Source organism: Rhinopithecus bieti, unplaced genomic scaffold, assembly GCF_001698545.2.
Source record: "Rhinopithecus bieti isolate Rb0 unplaced genomic scaffold, ASM169854v2 scaffold_73682, whole genome shotgun sequence".
NCBI lineage: Eukaryota > Metazoa > Chordata > Mammalia > Primates > Cercopithecidae > Rhinopithecus > Rhinopithecus bieti.
Genome location: NW_016829166.1, coordinates 1,297,886 through 1,318,029, shown reverse-complemented (window position 1 = coordinate 1,318,029; position 20,144 = coordinate 1,297,886). Strand labels below are relative to the sequence as shown.

Sequence of the window (20,144 nt, the reverse complement as noted above, 5' to 3'; positions counted from 1 at the left end):
GCATTATGCCATCTTGGCCTCATTACTAGTGTGGAACACATCTTCAAGCATTTAAACACTACCAAGTCCCTGAAAGAAGAGCCCCATTATCTAGCACATGCATATGGAAGAGGGAATAGAAGGCTTCTTGTGTGCTGCTATGAAATTGGGTCACTTATACTACTAGACATTCTTGATTCCACTAAAATTAGTGATTAGTTTTCTCTAACTTAAAAAAGAATTATTACTGATAACATATATTATTGGTCATTAATTTCCTTTATGTGTTTAAAAATTACCCATGAACAATTTTTTTTGTTCTACTTTTTTTTTAGAGGCAGGGTCTTTCTCCATCATCCAGGTTGGAGGGCAGTGGCTCTATCATAGCTTACTGCAGCCCCAAACTCCTGGGCTCCAGCAATCCTCCTGCCTCAGCCTCTTGAGTTGCTGGGAATACAGATGCATTCCACCATGCCGGCTAACTTTTTAAGATTATTATTTTTTGAAGAGATGGGGGTCTCCCTATGTTGTCGAGGCTGGCCTTGAACTCCTGGCATCAAGCGATCTTCCCGCGTTGGCCTCCCAAAGTGCTGGGATTACATGCTTGCACCATAGTGTCCAGCCTCAACATTTTTTTTTTAATTAAAAATAATGCAGAAGAGCACATTAGAAATAAAGCTTCTCACTAATAGTTCTGATGGTTTTCTAAGAACTGAAAATTAATTCTACCTATATTCTTTATGAATTATCTTGAATTTTTAACCAACTAGCTGGAAAACCTTACGTTGAAATGGATGCAATATTTTTGAGGTAGGGTAGGTTGTATCTGTCTGTCTGTCTATCCATCCAGCCAGCCAGCCAGCTATCCATCCATCCATTTAATCATCTATATTTTTACAAGCAAATGAAGTAAAGATATACTCCAGCTCTACACATTAGTAATGGGCACCTTAGCATGAGAAAGGTGAAGCTGAAGGTGCTAGAGAATTTAATTGTGCCGAGCTCTGACTCACAGCAAAACATTTCTTCTTGTCTTTGTGTAAATTATAACTGCTACTATCCCCCAAAACTGCCAGAGTAGATATATATCTTATATTCTTCCCTGGTTTCAAGTGCTAACCTCACCAATCCTTATTACTCAATACGTAGATTCACATTTGCACCAAGTAACATGTAAAGAATGCAGTTCCCACGTACTGCCATTTGGTATCTATATAAGCTATGCATGATAACAGTTATTGGTCTATGTGGGTGACTTATTTTTTACAATGCACATCATTTTTGCTACTTGAATTGTCTGTCCAAGTGATTCCCTTTCAGTAAAGAAACCTAATCAACTTTAAAAGATGTAATTAATGTTCATAATAACAAAGCAGCGACTTTAAAGAATGATATTTGTTTAATAAGCTTATCTTAATCCTGCTGTGAAATCTGAACATTTTCTTCCTTCTGACAATGCACATCTTAGTCCTCCCCACTCACAGCTCCCCCAAGGTCAGAAAATCTACTAGAGGAACCTCAGAATGAATGCCACAGCACATAAAGAAATCACAAACCTTCCCCTATCAAAAGATTCTGCAAATGTCATTTGCATGTAGATTACATTGTTCTGGTGCCTAAGATTAGCCTGTGCCCCTCACTTATGAAAGGAATAAAATGCAGTTTTCTTTCCCTTTTAATTGGTATTAAAAGTGTGTGAGGGGGGAGGGTTTAGTGGGCTTTGTTAGCTCTCAGAATGATGACAAATTTAAAAACTGTTTTATATCCATCCTTAAACTTCTTAATTCATTTTTTCCATAGGCAACAAACTTACTTAAGCCCACAGAACACCATTAGGAAAATAAAATTACCTTCTATACAAAATCGTAACAACTTAGAGAAAAGAGAAGCAGAGGGGGAAAAAATCATGTTGCAAAGATATAAACCCTTGTCAAGTGCATTAGGAAGGAGACGTCGAACAATTGAGGATGGAACTCTTGCTACAATGAATTGTTATATACCTTGCAGTCGTTTTTGTTGTGCTCCTTTTCGGAAAGGTTAGTAGTTGAAAGAGAACACAGCCGTGATACACTCGGGTTATTTATGCGTCTCAAATGCAACAGCAGCTCATGCTTGTTTGGTTATCACAGCCAGGTAATGCCATTTTTCTCCTCACCCTTCTTATATTGGACAAACGGGATTTTTTTCTGTAACCCCCTGCTGGGAATATTTCATACTTTAAATGCATTCTGCCCCACCGGGCTAACATCTTAGTTCATTCCTAGTGGCATCTGACACATAATAAACCGTATGATTATAAGTGCCATCTTGTCATTTGCTGTTCAGATCATCAGCTCCTTTGAAATTCCACTGTGTGACAGACACTTTGGAAGCTGGTAGGGGGGCGGGTACCCTGAGTGGCACCGAGGATGAGTAGGGGGCCAAAATTCCATTGTGATCATCTTTCTGCATAACATTTGGCATAATTAGAAAAATGCTATTTTAAAATTGAAGTTTTAGTGCTTAGCAATAAGTGAAAATAATGAGAAGCTATTTTCACTTTTATGACTATCACACTAGACAGAATTCAGCTCTTGGAAAGTACACAGCTGAGTGGTGACACCTTGTTTTTTTCCCCTGGGATCAGACCTAACTTTAAATTCTGAACACAGAAAGGGAGAATACTGGAGCTGAGAGTGTTCATTTGAAGCTGTTGGTATCATCCCCCAAATACATGCAGCAAACCCCTCTTATTAATGGTGACTGTTTAGAGAAGTCTTTTCTTCCTTTAACTCCATGACCCAGGCCACCCACCTCCCCCATGTAGTGCTTATAATCACTGCATTATACAAAATTAAAACTCCAATCTCCTACAGAGTGGTCACTGACTTTCTAAATTACTCCTGCAATAAACTGTGGTAAAGGGAAATGTTCTCACCTAAAATTGCAGTTGGCACAAATGGGTCTGTCATACACCGTAAGCAGGTCAATGCAGAGAAAGTAAAAAGAGAAAGAACAGTAAATGATTGATGAATGCCCACCCCTATTTTCCGCATAGAAAGCTGTAGAAAAGCATTGGGTTACAACATCTCAAACACAGTAAGCCCCTCAAGCAGCAGGGATAGCAGAGAGAGGGCGGAGTGATTCTGACTGCTGAGGAGAGAGCAGAGAGGAGACAACGGAAAAATCTGTTACCTGGGTAATAGGAATTAGGCACCGATGTGCTCAGTGTATTTGTTTTCATTGTGAAGGATGATGGTGAAGACACAGCTGTAAATAAAAGAGAGGCTGGTCAGGGGCAGCAGACAGGTAACACACTCTGAACACACAATGCTCTGAGACCACCCATGGTGACTCCATGCTAGCTAGGGTGACTCTGGGACTCACTGATGTCTATGTGGGAAATATCATCATTTCCAGATGTGTCCTTTAGAAGACAAGCAACCTTCTGTCACTTAAAGACTTTTCTTACCCCACAAATAAAGAGAAAGCCCACAACCACAGCCACCATTTTGGACAGAGAAATTCATCAGACTTCTGTTTTGACTTCTGCCCTTTGCTCATAGAAACCTGCTCTCAGGCCAAGCTGAATTTTACAAGTAAAAGTAGAAGAATGTGTCTACACATGGCTTTTGGAGACTATTCCCAATGCCAATGTTCCCATAGTTTGCTAAATCCTCTCCTTGCTCATATTTGGATATGCAGAGACCACTCCACAATGCTTTCTGAAAAATAAAGGTGGTGCTCCATGCGTGTTCCTTAGTCTTTTAAATCCTTACAAAAATGCTTTTCTTTAAAATATTCCTCTGAAACATTCAAGACTGAATTATTGCACCTTCTCTTCCTCCCTTTTATCAAGCAGGAGAGTCAATCCCATCCAATTAATCTGATTTCATTAAAATGGATATTTCCTATTTTAAGAGACATTTAAAACTCTCTTCATGGCTGACAGAGCCTCGGTAAAATAAATGTTTTTTTAAGTAAAAAAAAAAAAATCCTCTTCAAATGTATTAATTGATTAGTGTTTTTAAAACAGTTTAATTTTATTAAAGTATGAAGACTTGAAAGTTGCTCAAGGTGGTTAAACTTAAGTCTAAATCTTAACTCCTCTGATGTAGTTACATGATCTATTTGAGGCTGAGTTCCTGATCAGGACACTAAAACACAATTATACCATTATCTTTATGGGAAGCATGACCAAATCCCTGTGCATACTGGGTAATTATTCTGATGACATATTAATATATTTTAACTCTCCAGGAGCAGTCCATTTAGGACAGTGCATTTACCTGTGTTTATATTTTTAAAGTGTAGAATCAGTACATGACAGAATAAGGATCAGAACTCAGGCTGCCTGCCATTTTACAGGTACTTTTATAAAATAGAAATGTATCATACTTATAATGCATGTTTATGGTAAGAAGCCTGGAAAAAGGGCACAATGGATGAAAATAAGAATGAAAAAAATGAGTATCAATAAAATATGCCAGGGTCAGTGAGAATAAAGCCTTTTATTACCTGCAGACATTTTATGTGGTTGGTAAAGATGTGCACAGCAGATATAAAATAACTGTTTATTTTCACCTTCCAGTTAAAATCTTTTAAAATGCTTTCATCTTCTAGCATAAAATCAAACCCATTCCCACTGTCTGTATCTATTCTCCCCTTTTTACAGCATATTAAAGCAGATAGTGCAACTCATACTTGCTTTGCTGGAGAGATTAATCCCCACTCTCAAAACTGTGGTCATGCTTATTTTTAAATTCTCCTACTTCATTTTTCCCCTTGTCTCATTTCTAAAAACTGCTCACTTCACAACTTCCAGCACTTTCTCCTAACCCCGAAAGATCTCATGCATACCCATACTTGTCATAGGTGTGGTGCTGGCAGCCTTGTGGTCTAAGGAACATCTTTCCTGAAGTTTTCCTCCCCAGAAACTGCTGTCTTATTTCAAAGACATTAAGAGAGTATTATGATATCTACCTCTAGGGTTGCTCCCGACAGGTAAGAACTGATGAGATCTTATTGCTTAGAGTGGGAGGAAAATGGAAAGTCTACTGCTGTGTTCCTTCTGTTGGCTTTATTGAAGAGAGGCAAAAAATAACGTCTAATAGCCAACCAGCTGTGGAAGCTCCATTGGCCTCTGTAGCAGTCCTCTGTACATGAACATTTTTGGATTTCCACACACACATTCACTTTCAAAAACGTAACTGCCAAATTAAACTTCCTGTCCAGAAGTGAATATTCTCTGCTGTTCAAACTTCAAACACCTAGAACAACTAAAGAAGATTCTTGCTTTTGGGGTGAGTGATTCCAAGTAAATTGATTCTTGAGGAATTTTACCATGAAATAGAAGATTTGGAACATTAATGAGTTATACTGGAAAAAGAGAACGTATCTGTGTGGTCCCTTTCAAGGAATACCTGCTACTACAAACATTCTAATCCTGTGTGTGGTCAAAAGGGCTTCTCCAATTCCAGCCCACAACAAATGCATCATAGGTTGCTTTCTTATGGCAGTTGAATAAATTATACATATGTATTTTTAAATGAAAAACATAATATCTGCTACACAAAAGCAGAGAGAATTCTATGAAAAAATGAGAAGGAGCTTGGGTACACTGAGACCCCACAGCTTCTACTGCCTGCACTGAAAATGACAGGAAAGAGTAGAGAAAGAAGGCCAAGGATGAAAGCAACAGTGCTGCCCTGCCCACTGGTGCCAAAGCAGCACCTGTACCTGCTCCACTGGGTCATGTGCGCGTGTAGTACAAACTGATGTAGGAGGATAAAGTGGGACAACTGCAGCCACTACAAGCAGAAAAATATGAGGCTGAATTCGGAGATTGAATTAGCAGTGTGTAGGAGAAACACAAAGCTCAGGGACAGGCATGTGTGTTGACCACACTGTGATCTGGAAGAGGAGTGGAGGGGAGCTGCAGTACCACACTGACCACAGTGGGTATCAGGACACGAGCCTACACTGTCCAAACTGCTCCCAGTCGCCCCACCCCAGATGCCACTTCTGTGCTCCTCAAAGCCACAAGGCCCACCAGCCTTTATGAATATTATGACCATTTCTTGGTAACAGGAATAGCTACACTTTAATTCCATCCCCATGCTGACCAGAATCCTGGTTATGCAGCTCAGGCCTGAGGCACAGATTTCACACAGTAAAGAAACTCCCCGACCTTGAGCTCGCCAAAGTGTGCCCTAAACCCCAGAGTGAGAAACCTCCCTCTGGTCTCCAAGAATATTACCAGGGACAAAGCAACTACTCCTTTTGTGCTTGATATAATCAATCTAATTGCTAGTTTCCTAAAATAATGCCTTCTACCTGGATCACAGGTACGGGAAGGCAGTAGCTGAGGCTGGTTTACACACCTGGTGTGAAGTATAAGACTTGTGAAGCTGAAATACAGTTTAATTAATTGCCACTAACAGCCCTATAATAAAGGCAGAACCTGTCAGCCAAACAAATAAACAATTAACTTGCTACTGCCATTTGATGAACTGTTTTTATAACAGGCTTCCCGTGTGTAATTCCACAGCTGGAGAGTTTACACATGGGATCTAAACAACAAGAAGGATGATGAGAAGCAGGTGCCTTCTTCCACAAAAGAAGGAAAGCCTCGTGTCACTGCTCTCTAAATCTTTACAGAAACTTCACTGTAGTTTTCTGGACTCTCTGATCTGGTCCTATCACCTTCAGAACATCTCTGTGAAGCAACCCGTGGCACAAAGGATCACTGAAAATGACTGGAGAAACCAATATGGCATAAAAATTCTTCAGGAAACTTCTTTTTTTGAAATCCCTTAGTACCACCTGGAATCTTGGAAAACCAAGGAGATGTATTAAAAGCCAAGAAGCATATGCACTTACATCTCCCATTCAGATTGTGCGTGTCCATGAATGAGAACGCCTCGTCGCAGTTTGTGCCCTGCTCGGCATAGCTCTTGTCCATTGAGTTCACCATCACAGTCATCTCCTGTCGGGTGCTGCTCATGGTCTCTTTCCGCTTCTTGGCCAGTTTCCTTAGGATAAAGAATTCAATTATGTAGGCATGCATTTGAATGGGGTACGGAGCTTTGGCATGTATACCGACAGATGTTGAGGAATAACATCTACTGAGTTACTCCTATTCATTCAGAGATGGATGTATGGTGCCTTATTTGTGGCAAGCGCTCTGCCAGGCTGCAGACACAGAGACGAAAAACAGGTACTGTCTATCCTCACAAAACAAAACAAAACACAAAACCCCAAACAACCACAAAGATAAAACACCACAGCCTAAAACATTGTTTCTCCTATTATAAGCCAGATTAAAACGACCAGTGATTCTAGTACAACACAATCATAATCTGCTAATTGCTACACTCCTAGAGTTATTAAGTTTTTATGAAATCATTGTCAACATCACCATATACAGTGTCAAAGAGAAGACTCCCCTGAGTAAATATTTTCCAAGCAAACATGAAATAACAGATGAATCTAAAAGGCACATTGTTAAAACTAAAGAACAGAACTAGGGTGAGGAGTCAAGAATGTACAATTGGAGTATGTGCATACAGGGAGCAGAACCTGACACAGAGCCTACAAAGCTCAGAGAGCTCAGGCCGCAGGAGGATCGAAGGGAAGGTACTGAATTCTCAAAAGGCTATTACCCTGTCCCAAATCCCAAATGAACCCAGATTAGTTCCCATCAAGCTTTGTCAAGCCCCACAGAGCAGAAGGTTAAAAAATGTCATGTTGCTGGGTTCCCTGGAAAGTTCAGCAGGAGTAAGACTTCATTGTTCCCTCTTTCAGTGGAAGAGAATGAAAAAAAAGGCAGAGATTTCTAATTCTTTTGGAGACATAGGTTAATCCTGGCCTCTGCATCCTGCTCACTGACCACCAAAAACTCAACATCTAAAATTACTGACATCTGTACAAAAGCCAGAAGACCTTAAGGGAAACTAACATAAAAAAACAGATAACAAATTTTTATAGATTTTGCTACCAGACATTGTTTTATGTACCCAAGACAGACAAGATTAGAATTAGAGATGCTTAAGGAGAAGGTATATAGTGAGAATGTTTAAGAACACCCACAGCACCATAATACCAAAAACACTATGCTCTAAAATATTCTAATTGTGCCCAAGCACCTAACAGCATCTACGAAAGAAAACCGCACCTCCTTCTAGTAAATCATCTTGACACTGACTAACCTAGGATACAGAATTTAAAATGAGCCACATAATCAAAATCACACCCATATTAGGTGATTGCTAATGCAATGTAAGGCACTGACGACATAAGACCATACGGATAATCTTTATTATCATTTCTAAATGACACATAATCCAAATGCTTTCTTGCCTGTGGTTACAATAATATTTTAATTTCATACTTTGAAGGCAGAAGGGTTTCGTTAATAAGTTGCCTTTTTATTGCTAAAAGTTGTTGGAAAAAAGATACATTTTTAAACAGAAAAAATGAAAATCACATATAACATCTCTGACAGTGTTAAAGTTACAAAGATTTTGAAAGGTGAGCCAGCGTGACTCCTCTGGGCACTGACACCCCCCTCTCTTGCCTCGTGGGGATCATGATCATCCCTTCTGGAGCCTCTCTCCTCCAAGCTAGCCATGCTAGTTGAGCCTGGATGTTCTCAACACATGTTCTGGACAGAGGCAGCACCGGACTCCAACTCCATAGCCGCACTTACAATAATACATTTTCTCTTCACTTTTGAATCTGCCAGATCACTGGAAAAACATTCTCAGGCCAGGTCTCCTCAGAAACATCAAGTGGAGGATTGAGAGCATTAGCTCTATAATTCAGGCAAAATGCCTTCTTTTTGCTTGAATTTCTTTGAATTGCTTTGGACTGATTTATGCCAGTAATTGCCTCAATATTCTTTTTTGTTCTGCCTATAAAAAGAAGCATTGTGAACTTTACCAGGTTTTCCTCTTTGCCTTTTCTTGCTTGAATTCCTCTAATCCTAAAGGTTAGGAAATGACAGGTACTGTGCTTCTTGTGTGGGTGGCTGGGAGGGATATATGTGCCAGTAAAAGCTATGCTGGTACTGGGAAAAATCTTTCTCCCTTCTAATCCTCCACATGCATAAACTAATTTCAGTGATGTCACACTAATCACTTCACTGCTGATCTTTAAGCACAAAAGAAGCCCGTAAAGACTGTGAGAGCATGCTCAAATCAAACAAAGGTCCAGGCAGACACAGCAGCTTTAAGTTCTTATCTACAGAACATACTCTATGTCTGTGAACCACCTTCTAAACCCAGTTCTCAATGTCTTCTGCAAGCCTTCATGCATTAACCCTACACATTAGACACCTTTTTACTTTCAGCAGATGTCACAAACACAAATGTCTCCCTGGGACCAGGCAAGTAATGTAAGTGGAGGAAGCCCGTGTAAGACAGTAAAGGGTTGTGGAGAGCTGGAGGGGAACAGAAACTCAGCTGCTGCACACTGATGCCCCAAGGAGGTCCAAGTCATTTCAAGTTTCAGGAGAAACTAGACCAGACTTTATATCAACTCTTAATTTTCACGTGTTGTCAAATAATTCAAATTTAAAAATAAATCACTATTTAGCCCAAATAAAGCATGTTTGTGGGCAGTTTTGTTTTTCACCAATAACAGCACTTTGGAAATGCCATTGTATTGGAATTGAAGGAAGTTACAACTTACAATATAATTATCACCAAATTGCTTAATTTTAATTTAAATTTTAAATTTTGTTGAGACAGTCTCATTTTGTCATCCCAGGCTGGAATGCAGTGGCACGATCTTGACTGACTGTAGTCTCCGCCTCCCAAGTTCAAGTAATTCTCATGCCTCAGCCTAACAAGTATTTGGGACTATAGGTGTGAGCCACCACACTCAGCTAATTTTTTTTTTTTTTTTTTTTTTGTATTTTTAGTAGAGGCGGGGTTTCGCCATGTTGGCCAGGCTGGTCTCAAACTCCCGACCTCAGTGCTTGACTCTTGCCTCGGCCTCCCAAAGTGCTGGGATTATAGGTGTGAGCTACTGTGCCTGGCCACCAAATTGTTTTCAAATATGCGTCATCTGCCACCCCACATTCAATATGCTTTGAAAAAGTTTACTAGTGCCTAGCCAATGCTTTACACAAAGCTGTTGACACAGGGACAGAAAGTGAGCACGTGCTGTAGGAGAAATGATGCTGACAGACCTGCTCCATGCGGGCTGCCACAAACTTTCAATTTATAAAAAATACAATACACGCAAAAGAGCCATAAAGTGAAGCACAATAAATCAACGTACGCCTGTACAGGTCATATGCCCTTGTCCATAACTACAGATGGCTGAAAAGGGTTCTATCGAGAAAGAGACTCAGTTAGGACTGTGGATAAATAACAGTTCGTTTCTCTTTCTTTCTCCCTGTTTTGAGCCTTGCGTTTCAGATGCTACTTTTTTCAAGTGAAAACCTGGAACCCTATCAGCTTTGTGAACTTAATAAAGTCTTTTGTGCAGGAAAACTAAAGTTGAAACAATTTTCTTTGCAATCTTATGTAAGGACACAAGTAAATTTATTTTCCATTTTGATTTACAACAAATGGTTTGCCTAAAATATTTTAATTTCCAATATCCAAACCTGCACTGCATGAATCTCAAAGGCCCTTAGTAATTAAAATAAATTAAAGGTTCTTACCAATGTCTACAAACAGACCACAAAAAAACTACAGAAAGGACTTGGTGGTTTCTAGTCTGGCACGAAAGGAGCTTGGCAGTGACAACTTTTTCCTAACAGTAAGCCGAAGCTGAAAAAACTGAAAATTAACAAATGTTCTTAGATGTGCTGGAGAACTGAGGTCACAGGGCAAACCACTGCCCCTCAGATTGGAGAGACCAAAAGGTAAACACAGAGAATCACAACTTACTGGAGCTGAACTTCATGAGCAGAAACCTCTGTGAGAGCCAGAACCTGCCCAGGAAAGCCTAAACTGTAGCTGACAAACTGCTGGAGCGCAGTGTGGACATGTCTCAGAGGTAAAACTCCAGGGGAATAAGTTTCAAGGGGCCCACCCATTTTGTGAGTTTTACCTCCAGGAACCCTACCAGGTTTTCAGAGATTTGAGACAAATTCCCTCAGGCCGCCAGCAAGAAGCAGTGGAAAGCGGACACTTTGAAATACGTCAGCACGTTTATTCCGCTTAACGAAGTCCGCTCTTAAGAGAAGCTATGTTTACCAGCACCTAACCTGCCAGAGTTTTGTCAGAGCCTAACTGACCTGGGGGAAGAAATACAACTCCAACCCACATTAGCCATCCTATTCTAACTAACGGTGGGGGAGAGGGATACTGAGAAGTATTTGTGAAGTCCACAGTCCAGAGGCACAGGTTCACTATAGACTAAGACCTAATCATACGACTGTAGAGCGCCTCCCCTCCCCCCACACCTTACACCATTTTACTAAAGGCCTATTTGCCACAGTTCCTGTTACTCAATACATCATGTGTAGCTTCACGAAAAAAACCACAAAACAGTGTGAAGAGACACAGCAAACAACACAACCAGACTCTGATATGGCAGAGGTGTTGGAATTAACAGAGTGGGAATTTAAAACAACCAAGATTAGTACGCTAAGAGTGCTAATGTCTAATGAACAAAGTAGACAGCATGCAAGAACAGATAGGCAACGTAAGCAGAGATGGAAATTCTAAGAAAACCAAAAAAGAAATGCTAGAGACAAAAAACACAGTAACAGAAATGAAAACGCCTGTGACAGTTCATTAGCAGACTGGAAATGGTAGAGAAAAGAATCTCTGTGCCTGAAGATTCTCTCAGTAAAAACCTCCACAACTGAAAAGCAAGAGAAAAAAGACAAACAAACAAAAAGCAGAACAAAACCACACAAAACATCAGAATATCCCAAAACCATGGGACAACTACAAAAGGTGCAACTTACATGGTATGGGAATACAAGAAGGAGAAGAGAGAAAGGAACAGAAGAAATATTTGAAGCAATAATAACTATTTCCTCAAACTAATGTTAAAAGCATGTCATTTATCTTCCAAACATTTTGGAGTTTTCCAGCTATTTTTCTATTACTGATTTCTAATTTTACCAAACCACAGATCCAGGAAGCTCAGAAAACACCAAACAGGATAAATGCCAAAAAACCTACACCTAGTAATATCATATTCAAATTGCAGACAATCACAAATAAAGTCTTAAAAAAAATCCAAGGGGGGAAAAGCATTTGACTTCCAGAGGAGGAAGGATAAGAATTACATTGGACTTCTCCTCAGAAAGCATTCAAACAAGAACAAAGTGAAGTGAAATATTCAATACGTTGAAGGAAAAAGCCACCAACCTAGAATTCCGTATCCTGTGAATTTATCCCTCAACAGTGAAGGAAAATAAAGACTTTCTCAGATAAAATTGAGGGAATCTGGGCCGGGCACGGTGGCTCACGCCTGTAATCTAGCACTTTGGGAGGCCGAGGTGGGCAGATAACTTGAAGTCAGGAGTGCGAGACCAGCCTGGCCAACGTGGTGAAACCCCATCTCTACTAAAAATACAATTAGCCAGACATGGTGGTGCATGCTTGTAATCTCGGCTACTCAGGAGGCTGAGGCAGGAGAATTGCTTGAACCCGGAAGGCGGAGGTTGCAGTGCGCTGAGATAGTGCCATTGCACTGCAGCCTGGGCAACAAAAGCAAAACTCTGTCTCAAAAAAAAAAAATATTGAGGGAATCTGTTGCCAGTAGACCTGCTGCCTTGTACAAAATATTAAAAAGTTCTTCAGAGAGAAGAAAATAATAGATCAGAAACTTGGATCTACAAAGAAAAAGGAAGAACATGAGAGAAGGAATTAGTAAAAGTAAAATAAAAGATTTTTTAAAATTCTTAATTGATATAGCAGAAAGAAGTTTGTTCAAAATAATAATAGCAACAAAGTATCTGATGATTAAGCTATAGATAAGTGAAATGGGTAACAGTGATAAGGAACAGGAGAGGAAAATGGAATACTTTGCTATTATAAGAACTTTCACTACCTGTGAAGTGGTACAGTTTTATTTGAAAGTAGACTTGGACTAGCTGTAAACAGATGTGAACCCTAGGGCAACCACTGGAAAAAGTAACAAAACATTAAACTAATAAAGAAGACAAAATGGGATAATATAAAATGCTCCATTAAAACCAAAAAAGGCAGTAAAAGAGTGGGAGACACAGGAACAAAGAAAGAATAAGAGCAACAAATAGAAAACAGTAATTAAAAAAAAGATATCCAGTGTTATCAATAATCATTTAAATGTCAGTAGTCTAAATATACCAGTTGGGCTATGCACTAGGTGGCTCATGCCTATAATCCCAGCACTTTGGGAAGCAGAGGCAGGTGGATTGCTTGAGCTCAGGGGTTCCAGACCACCCTGGGCAACATGGTGAAACCCTGTCTCTACCAAAAATACAAAAATTAAACAGGCATGCACTTTGGGAAGCAGAGGCAGGTGGATTGCTTGAGCTCAGGGGTTCCAGACCACCCTGGGCAACATGGTGAAACCCTGTCTCTACCAAAAATACAAAAGTTAAACAGGCATGGTGGTGCATGCCTATAGTCCCAAGGACTCGGGAGGCTGAGCTGGGAGGATTGCTTGAGCTCAGGAGGCAGAGGTTGCAGTGATCCAAGATTGCACCAATTCACTCTAGCTTGGGCAACATAGTGAGACCCCATCTAAAAAAAAATAAACCAATGAAAAGGCAGATTATCAGATTAAAACACACAATTCAACTACATATGATCTACAATAAATGTATTTAAATATAAAGACACATAGATGGAGAAAAATGTACCATGCTAACACTAATCAAATGAAAGCTGGAATAAGCTACATTAAATTCAGACAGAGCAGACTTTAGAGCAAAAACAATTACCAGGGATAAAGAAAAGCATTACATAAGGATAAAAGGGTCAATTCTTCAAGAAGACATAAAATTTTTTAACGTGTATGCATCTATAACAGTGTCAAAATATATGAGGCAAAAGGTGATAGAATTGCAACAAGAAATAGATGAATCCACAACTATAGTTGAAGACTTCAACCTCTCTGTCAGTAATGGACAGCTCAGCAGGCAGAAAATCAGTAAGGATATGGCTGAATTCAAGAGCACCATCAATCAACTGGATATTACTGACATCTTAAGAATCCTTCATCCGCCAGCAGCAGAATACACATTATATTCAAGCTTGCAGGGTACATTCACCAGATAGACCGCATCATGAGCCATTAAACACAGCTTAACAAATTAAAAAGAACAGAAATCATACAATGTCTGCTGTTAGACCACAATGGAATTAAATTAGAAATCGGTAACATGAAAATGGCTGGAAAGATCAGATCCCTAATACTTGGAAGATAAAAGATGCATTTTAAATAACACATAGGTCAAAAAAGAAATCTCAAGAGAAATTTAAAAAATATTTTGAACTAAATGAAAATTAAAATACAACTTATCGAAATTTGTGGTATGTAGCAAAAGAGGTGCTTAGAGTGAAATTTGTAGCACTGAATGCATATATTAGACAAAAAGAAACATCTAAAACCAATAATCTAAGTTCTTACCTAAGGAATCTAAAAAAAGAAGATAAAATTAAATCTAAAGAAGGCAGAAGCAAACAAAAAAAATTAGTGCAGAAATCGATGAAACAGAAACAGGAAATCAATAGAAAAAATAATTAACAAAACCAAAAACTGGCAGAAAGATTAGTAAAATTGATGCACCTCTAGTCAGGCTAAAAAAAAAAAAAAAAAAGACAGAAGACACAGATTACTCATATTAGAAATGAAAGAGGGGACATTATTACAGATCCCACAGACATTAAAAGGATAACAAAGAATATTATGAACAAGTCTATACCTACAAATTTGATGACCTGGTTGAAATAGACCAGTTCCTTGAAAGGTGTAATCTGCCAAAACTCACACAAGAAGAAACAGACAATCTCAGTAGGCCTATAGCTATTAAAAAATTGGGTGAATAATTAATAACCTTTCAAAACATGAAGCACCAGGCTCAGATGGTTTCACTGTTAAATTCTACCAAATATTTAAGGCAATCATACCAGTTCTCTACCATGTCTCCCAGAACATAGAGAATACTTCCTAGCTCATTCTAAAAGACCAGCATTTCCCTAATACCAAAACCAAAGACATTACAAAAATAGAAAACTGCAAACCATAATTTCTCATGAAAACAGATGCAAAAATCTTCAACAGAGTATAGCAAACTGAATCCAACTACTTCTCAAAGTAATTATACACCATGACCAAGTAGAATATATTTCAGGTATGGGAGGCTGGTTCAACATCTGAAACTCAAAAAATGTAATCCATCACATTGACAAGCTATGGAAGAAAAGTCAGATGGTCATATTAATAGATGGAGAAAAAGATTTGACAAAATCCAATACCCAGTCGTGATAAATGTTTTTGGCAAAGTAGGAATAGAGGGGAACCCCCCTCAACTTGATTAAAAAAAAAGATCTACTGAAACGCTATAGCTAACATTATACTTAATGCTGCGAAAATAAAAGCTTTCCCACAAATATCAGGATCACGGCAAGAATGTCCTCTCTCACCAATACTTTTCAATATTTTCTTGGAAGTCTCAGGTAACTAATGACATAAGACAAGAAAATGAAACAAAACATCAACAGGTTAAGAAGGAATGAATCCAACAGTCTTTGTTCACAGATGACATGATTGTTTGTGTAAAACATCTGAAAGAACCAATAAAATAAGCTCCTAGTACTAACAAGCAAAAGTAGCAAGATTGCAGGATACAAGGTTAATATACAAAAGTCAATACTTTCATATATACCAGCAATGAGCAATTATAATTTGATATTAAAAACATAAAACCATTTACATTAGCATCTCCAAAAGTGAAATAATTAGGCATAAATGTAACAAATATGTACAAAAACTATGAGGAAAACTGTAAAATTCTGATGAAAGCAATCAAAGAACTAAGTAAATGGAAGATTTAATATTGTCCACATGTCAATTCTTCCCAAATTGATCTACAGATTCAGTGCAATCCTAATCAAAATTCTAGAAACGTATTTAGGGTTAATAACAAACTGATTCTATATGGAGAGGCAAAAGACCCAGAATAGCTGACACAATATTGATTAGAAAAAAGCTGGAAGATTGATACTACCTGACTTCCAGACTTACTATAAAGCTGCAATAATCAAGACAGTGTGGTATTGGTGAAATAAGAGACAAACAGATCACTGGGACAGAAGAGAGAGAACAGAAAGAAACCTACATAAATATGATTAACTTGCAAAGAAGCAAGGGTACTACAATGGACAACGAATGGTGGTGGAACAACTAGACATCCACATGCAGAAAAATGAATCTAGACACAGGCCTTACACCCTTTACAAAAATTAACTCAAAATGGATTATAGACCTAAATGTAAAATGCAAAACTATGAAACTCCTAGAAAATAACATAGGAGAAAATCAAGATGATCTTGGATAGGGCAATGACTTTTCAGATAAAATATTAAAGGGATGATCCATGAGAAAAAAATTGGTAAGATACACTTCTTTCAAATAAAAATTCCTGCTCTGTGAAAGACACTGTCAAGAGAGAAGCCATACACTTGGAGAAAATATTTGTAAAGACACATCTGGTAATGGACTGGTATCCATAATGTACAAATAACTCTTAAAACTGAACAAGAAGAACACAAACAACAGAAGTAAAAATGGGCCAGAGACCCTGATGCCTCACCAAAGATAGTGAATGACCATATAAAAAGATGCTCTGCATCATATGTTATAAGGAAAATGCAAATCAGAAGAAGATAGCAACACACATCTGTTTAAGGCCAAAATCTAAAAACACTGACATCACCAACTGCTGGCAAGAATGTGGAGCAACAAGACTCCTCATTCATTGTTGGCAGGAATGCAAACGGACATAGCCACTATGAAAAACAGTTTGGGCCGGGCACAGTGGCTCACGCCTGTAATCCCAGCACTCTGGGAGGCCGAGGTGTGTAGTGAGCCGGCAAAGGGATTGTGACTAGCTCAGCATTCCACTGGAGGCTATATGATCAAACAGCAAACTGTTTATCATGAATGCAGGATGTGGACAAACTCAAAATGTGCCTGTTGCCAAAAGGTTTGCCATCACTTCCTGGTGCCGGGCTCCTTGAAGTTATGTCCTGAGACATCTAGTACCGAAAGTTCGAGGAATGCAGTCTCACAAGCCTTCTGTGAACCAAATGGCCGACTGACAGTTATCTGACAACCACCAGCTCCTTGCTATCTCTTCTGCCTAATAAATATGGAGGGCTGTGTAAAGCTCAGGGCCCTTGTTCACTAGGAGCAAGGTGCCCCCGACCCCTTCTTCCAAATATACTCTTTTGTCTTTGTCTTCTATTCTCACTTTCGTCCTCCTTTGTTCCGTCCAATATAGGGTCGTGGGGAGAGTCATAAAGGTGGGCAGATCATTTGAAGTCAGGAGTTTGAGACCAGCCTTGCTAACATGGTGAAACCCCATCTCTGCTACTTGTTACTTAGAAGGCTGAGGCAGGAGAATGGCTTGAGCTTGGGAGGCGGAGGTTGCAGTGAGTCAAGATCGCACCACTGCACTGTCCCTGGGTGACAGAGTGAGACTCCATCTCAAAAAAGAAAAAAAAAAAAAGAAAAGAAAAACAGTTTGGCGGTTTCCTACAACACTAACATACTCTTCCCATATGATCCAGCAGTTATGCTCCTTGCTATTTACCCAAAGGATTTGAAAACTTATGCTCACACAAAACTTCCATAGAGATGTTCATAGTAGCTTTATTCATAACTGACAATTTGGAAGAAACCAAGGTGTCCTTCAATAGGTGAATGGCTAAACTGTGGTCCATTTAGACAATGGAATATTGTTCAGTGTTACAAAGGAATAAGCTACCAAGCCATGAACACACATGGAGGAAACTTAAGCGCGTGTCACTAAGTGAAAGATGTCAATCTGAAAGGCTACATAATGGCAGAAACTGCTATGGCATTTGCACCAACCAAATATTTTATTATTCCAACTACATAACACTCTGGAAGAGGCAAGACAATGGAGACAGTAAAAGGATTAGTGATTGTCAGAGGTTAACAGAAAGGGAGGGATAAACAGGCAGAGCACAGAGGAGGTTCTGGGCTGTGATCTTATTTACATGATACTCTAATAAAGGATGCATGTCATTACAGAGTTGTCAAAACCCATAGTAGGTGCAATATGAAGAATGAACCCTGATGTGAACTATAGCCTTTGGTGATAATGATGTGGCAATACAGCCTCACGGATTACGATAAATGAGGATACTGTGTGTGTGTGTTGGCAGGAGGGTGTCAGGAACTATATGGGAACTCCGTATTTTCTGCTTATTTATGTTGTGAAACAAAACTGCTCTAAAATACAGTTTATTAAACATTGCAATACTGTTTAGAAAATAATTGGAGGGAGAAAAATTGTCATCGCTCGAAAACTGTAAAGTAGAATAAAGGTAGGACAGGAGAGAAATGTGTGGGGTGAATTCAAATTAAAGGAATGGTTATTATACTCTACTATTTCTGAATATTTCTTTTCTAGAGTAAAAATTTTTTAAAGTATGAAATGGAAATAAGGGAAATGGAAGAAAAACCTCTTGGCAAGTTATTATGTTTATGATGGGTATGAATCACAGGCAATAAAGAAACCATGGTGAAGAATGAAGTCTTCAGTAATGTGTCCTATGGGAGAGCTGCAGGACAAATTGCTGCCAACTAGGAGAACAAATTGCCACCTGGCTGGAAGGAAGAAGAAATCACTCCTCCTCCAATTTCCCGCTCTGAAACCGGACTGAGTGGCAACTGGGAGAGGAGCAGGATGGACGGGCCCGTTTGCCATGGGTATCAGTGGATTCAACACGGATGCTCCTCACAGTCCTGGTCTATTGCCATTCAAGGTCACAGGCCATGGTTCCCCAGAGCCTGATTGCCCCCACCCTCTGTGATAGACCTTGGCATGCTAGGTTATGTCAACAGATTGTCACTGGAGAAACGCTTGTTAGCACTGAGCCAAAGATCACTGCTGGCCACAGAAAAAGTGTTTTTCAAAACTACAGGGATGGCAATACTCATGGAAAAGTAAATCACACATAGACTAAGAATGAAGGGGTAAATGGCTCTCTGGTCCTGGCATCTACAATTAAGTATGTGCTTAGACTTAATTAAGGGCTGCAGTAGGAGCTGGAACCAAGAATAAGTGTTTATTTTTTATTAAAGAAGGGATGAAATTATTATTGGTTTAGTCAAACAATGCATATATTATACCAAATTACAAGATTGAGTTAAATAAACCAGAATGAATAAGAGGCTGTCACATTAAAGATGGATCTGTAAGAATTAGCAGTTCATGCTGCATTTAAAGGTAAAATTTTAAGAAAAAAACATAGTGGTCTGACATTTAATTATTTCGATTCAAAGGAACTAGCACTGCAATAGTTGACAGCAATACAACATGAAAATAATAATTACAAAAATTTATGTAGGACTTCAGATTAGCCATGCCAGGCACTTTATGTTCATTAATTCGTTTAACTCTTACAACAGCCCAATGAGGAAACTGCCATTATTATCCCTATCTTCCAGAGAAGGAAACTGAGGCACAGTGGTGCTAAGCTGTCCATGGCCACATGGCTAGAGAACTTTAGACATCTGGCATTGTTTTCCCATGTTGAGATAAAATGATCCTGGGAACCTGGAATCTATTGGCATCATTAGCTACACTTATGGTTGCTTATGTCTGGACACTGTCCATAAAGTTCCCAGCTTGGACTTTATAGCTGTTGACCGAGGTGAAAGTATTCTTCTAACATCGCTAACTGTATCATCACTTAAGAAGTCCACACTCTTAGAGACAACACACTATGGCGCACACTACCTACCCCGCACTCTCTGTTCTTCATTCACTAGTTAACAGACATATGTTTATCACAAAAAAAGTTTATTCTTTTTTTTTTTAAGACAAGTCAGGGTTTTTATCTTTGTTGGGCCTCTGTTGAAGAGTTCACCTCTTTACACCATGGAATTAGATCAAATGACAGACTGAAGGACTCTCAGAAAGGCTGATAGGCTAAAAAGAAACCAGACAGGAGGACTTGGATATGTAT

At 39.1% G+C, this 20,144-nt stretch overlaps 1 protein-coding gene across 10 annotated transcripts in view; it reads right to left on the bottom strand.

Moving 5' to 3' along the window:
* The window catches only part of PTPRM (protein tyrosine phosphatase receptor type M), a 797,738-nt gene that overhangs the window by 161,196 nt on the left and 616,398 nt on the right, over positions 1–20,144 (bottom strand). For 7 of the 10 annotated variants that reach the window (XM_017864681.1, XM_017864682.1, XM_017864688.1 and 4 more), the window contains 3 exons: positions 6,841–6,992; positions 3,154–3,228; positions 2,897–2,923 (listed from right to left, as the gene is read on the bottom strand). In XM_017864681.1, the coding sequence (XP_017720170.1) occupies positions 2,897–2,923; positions 3,154–3,228; positions 6,841–6,992 (254 nt within the window). The remainder of the gene's footprint in view (positions 1–2,896; positions 2,924–3,153; positions 3,229–6,840; positions 6,993–20,144) is intronic. The other 3 variants (XM_017864683.1, XM_017864690.1, XM_017864693.1) reach the window with 1 other exon arrangement.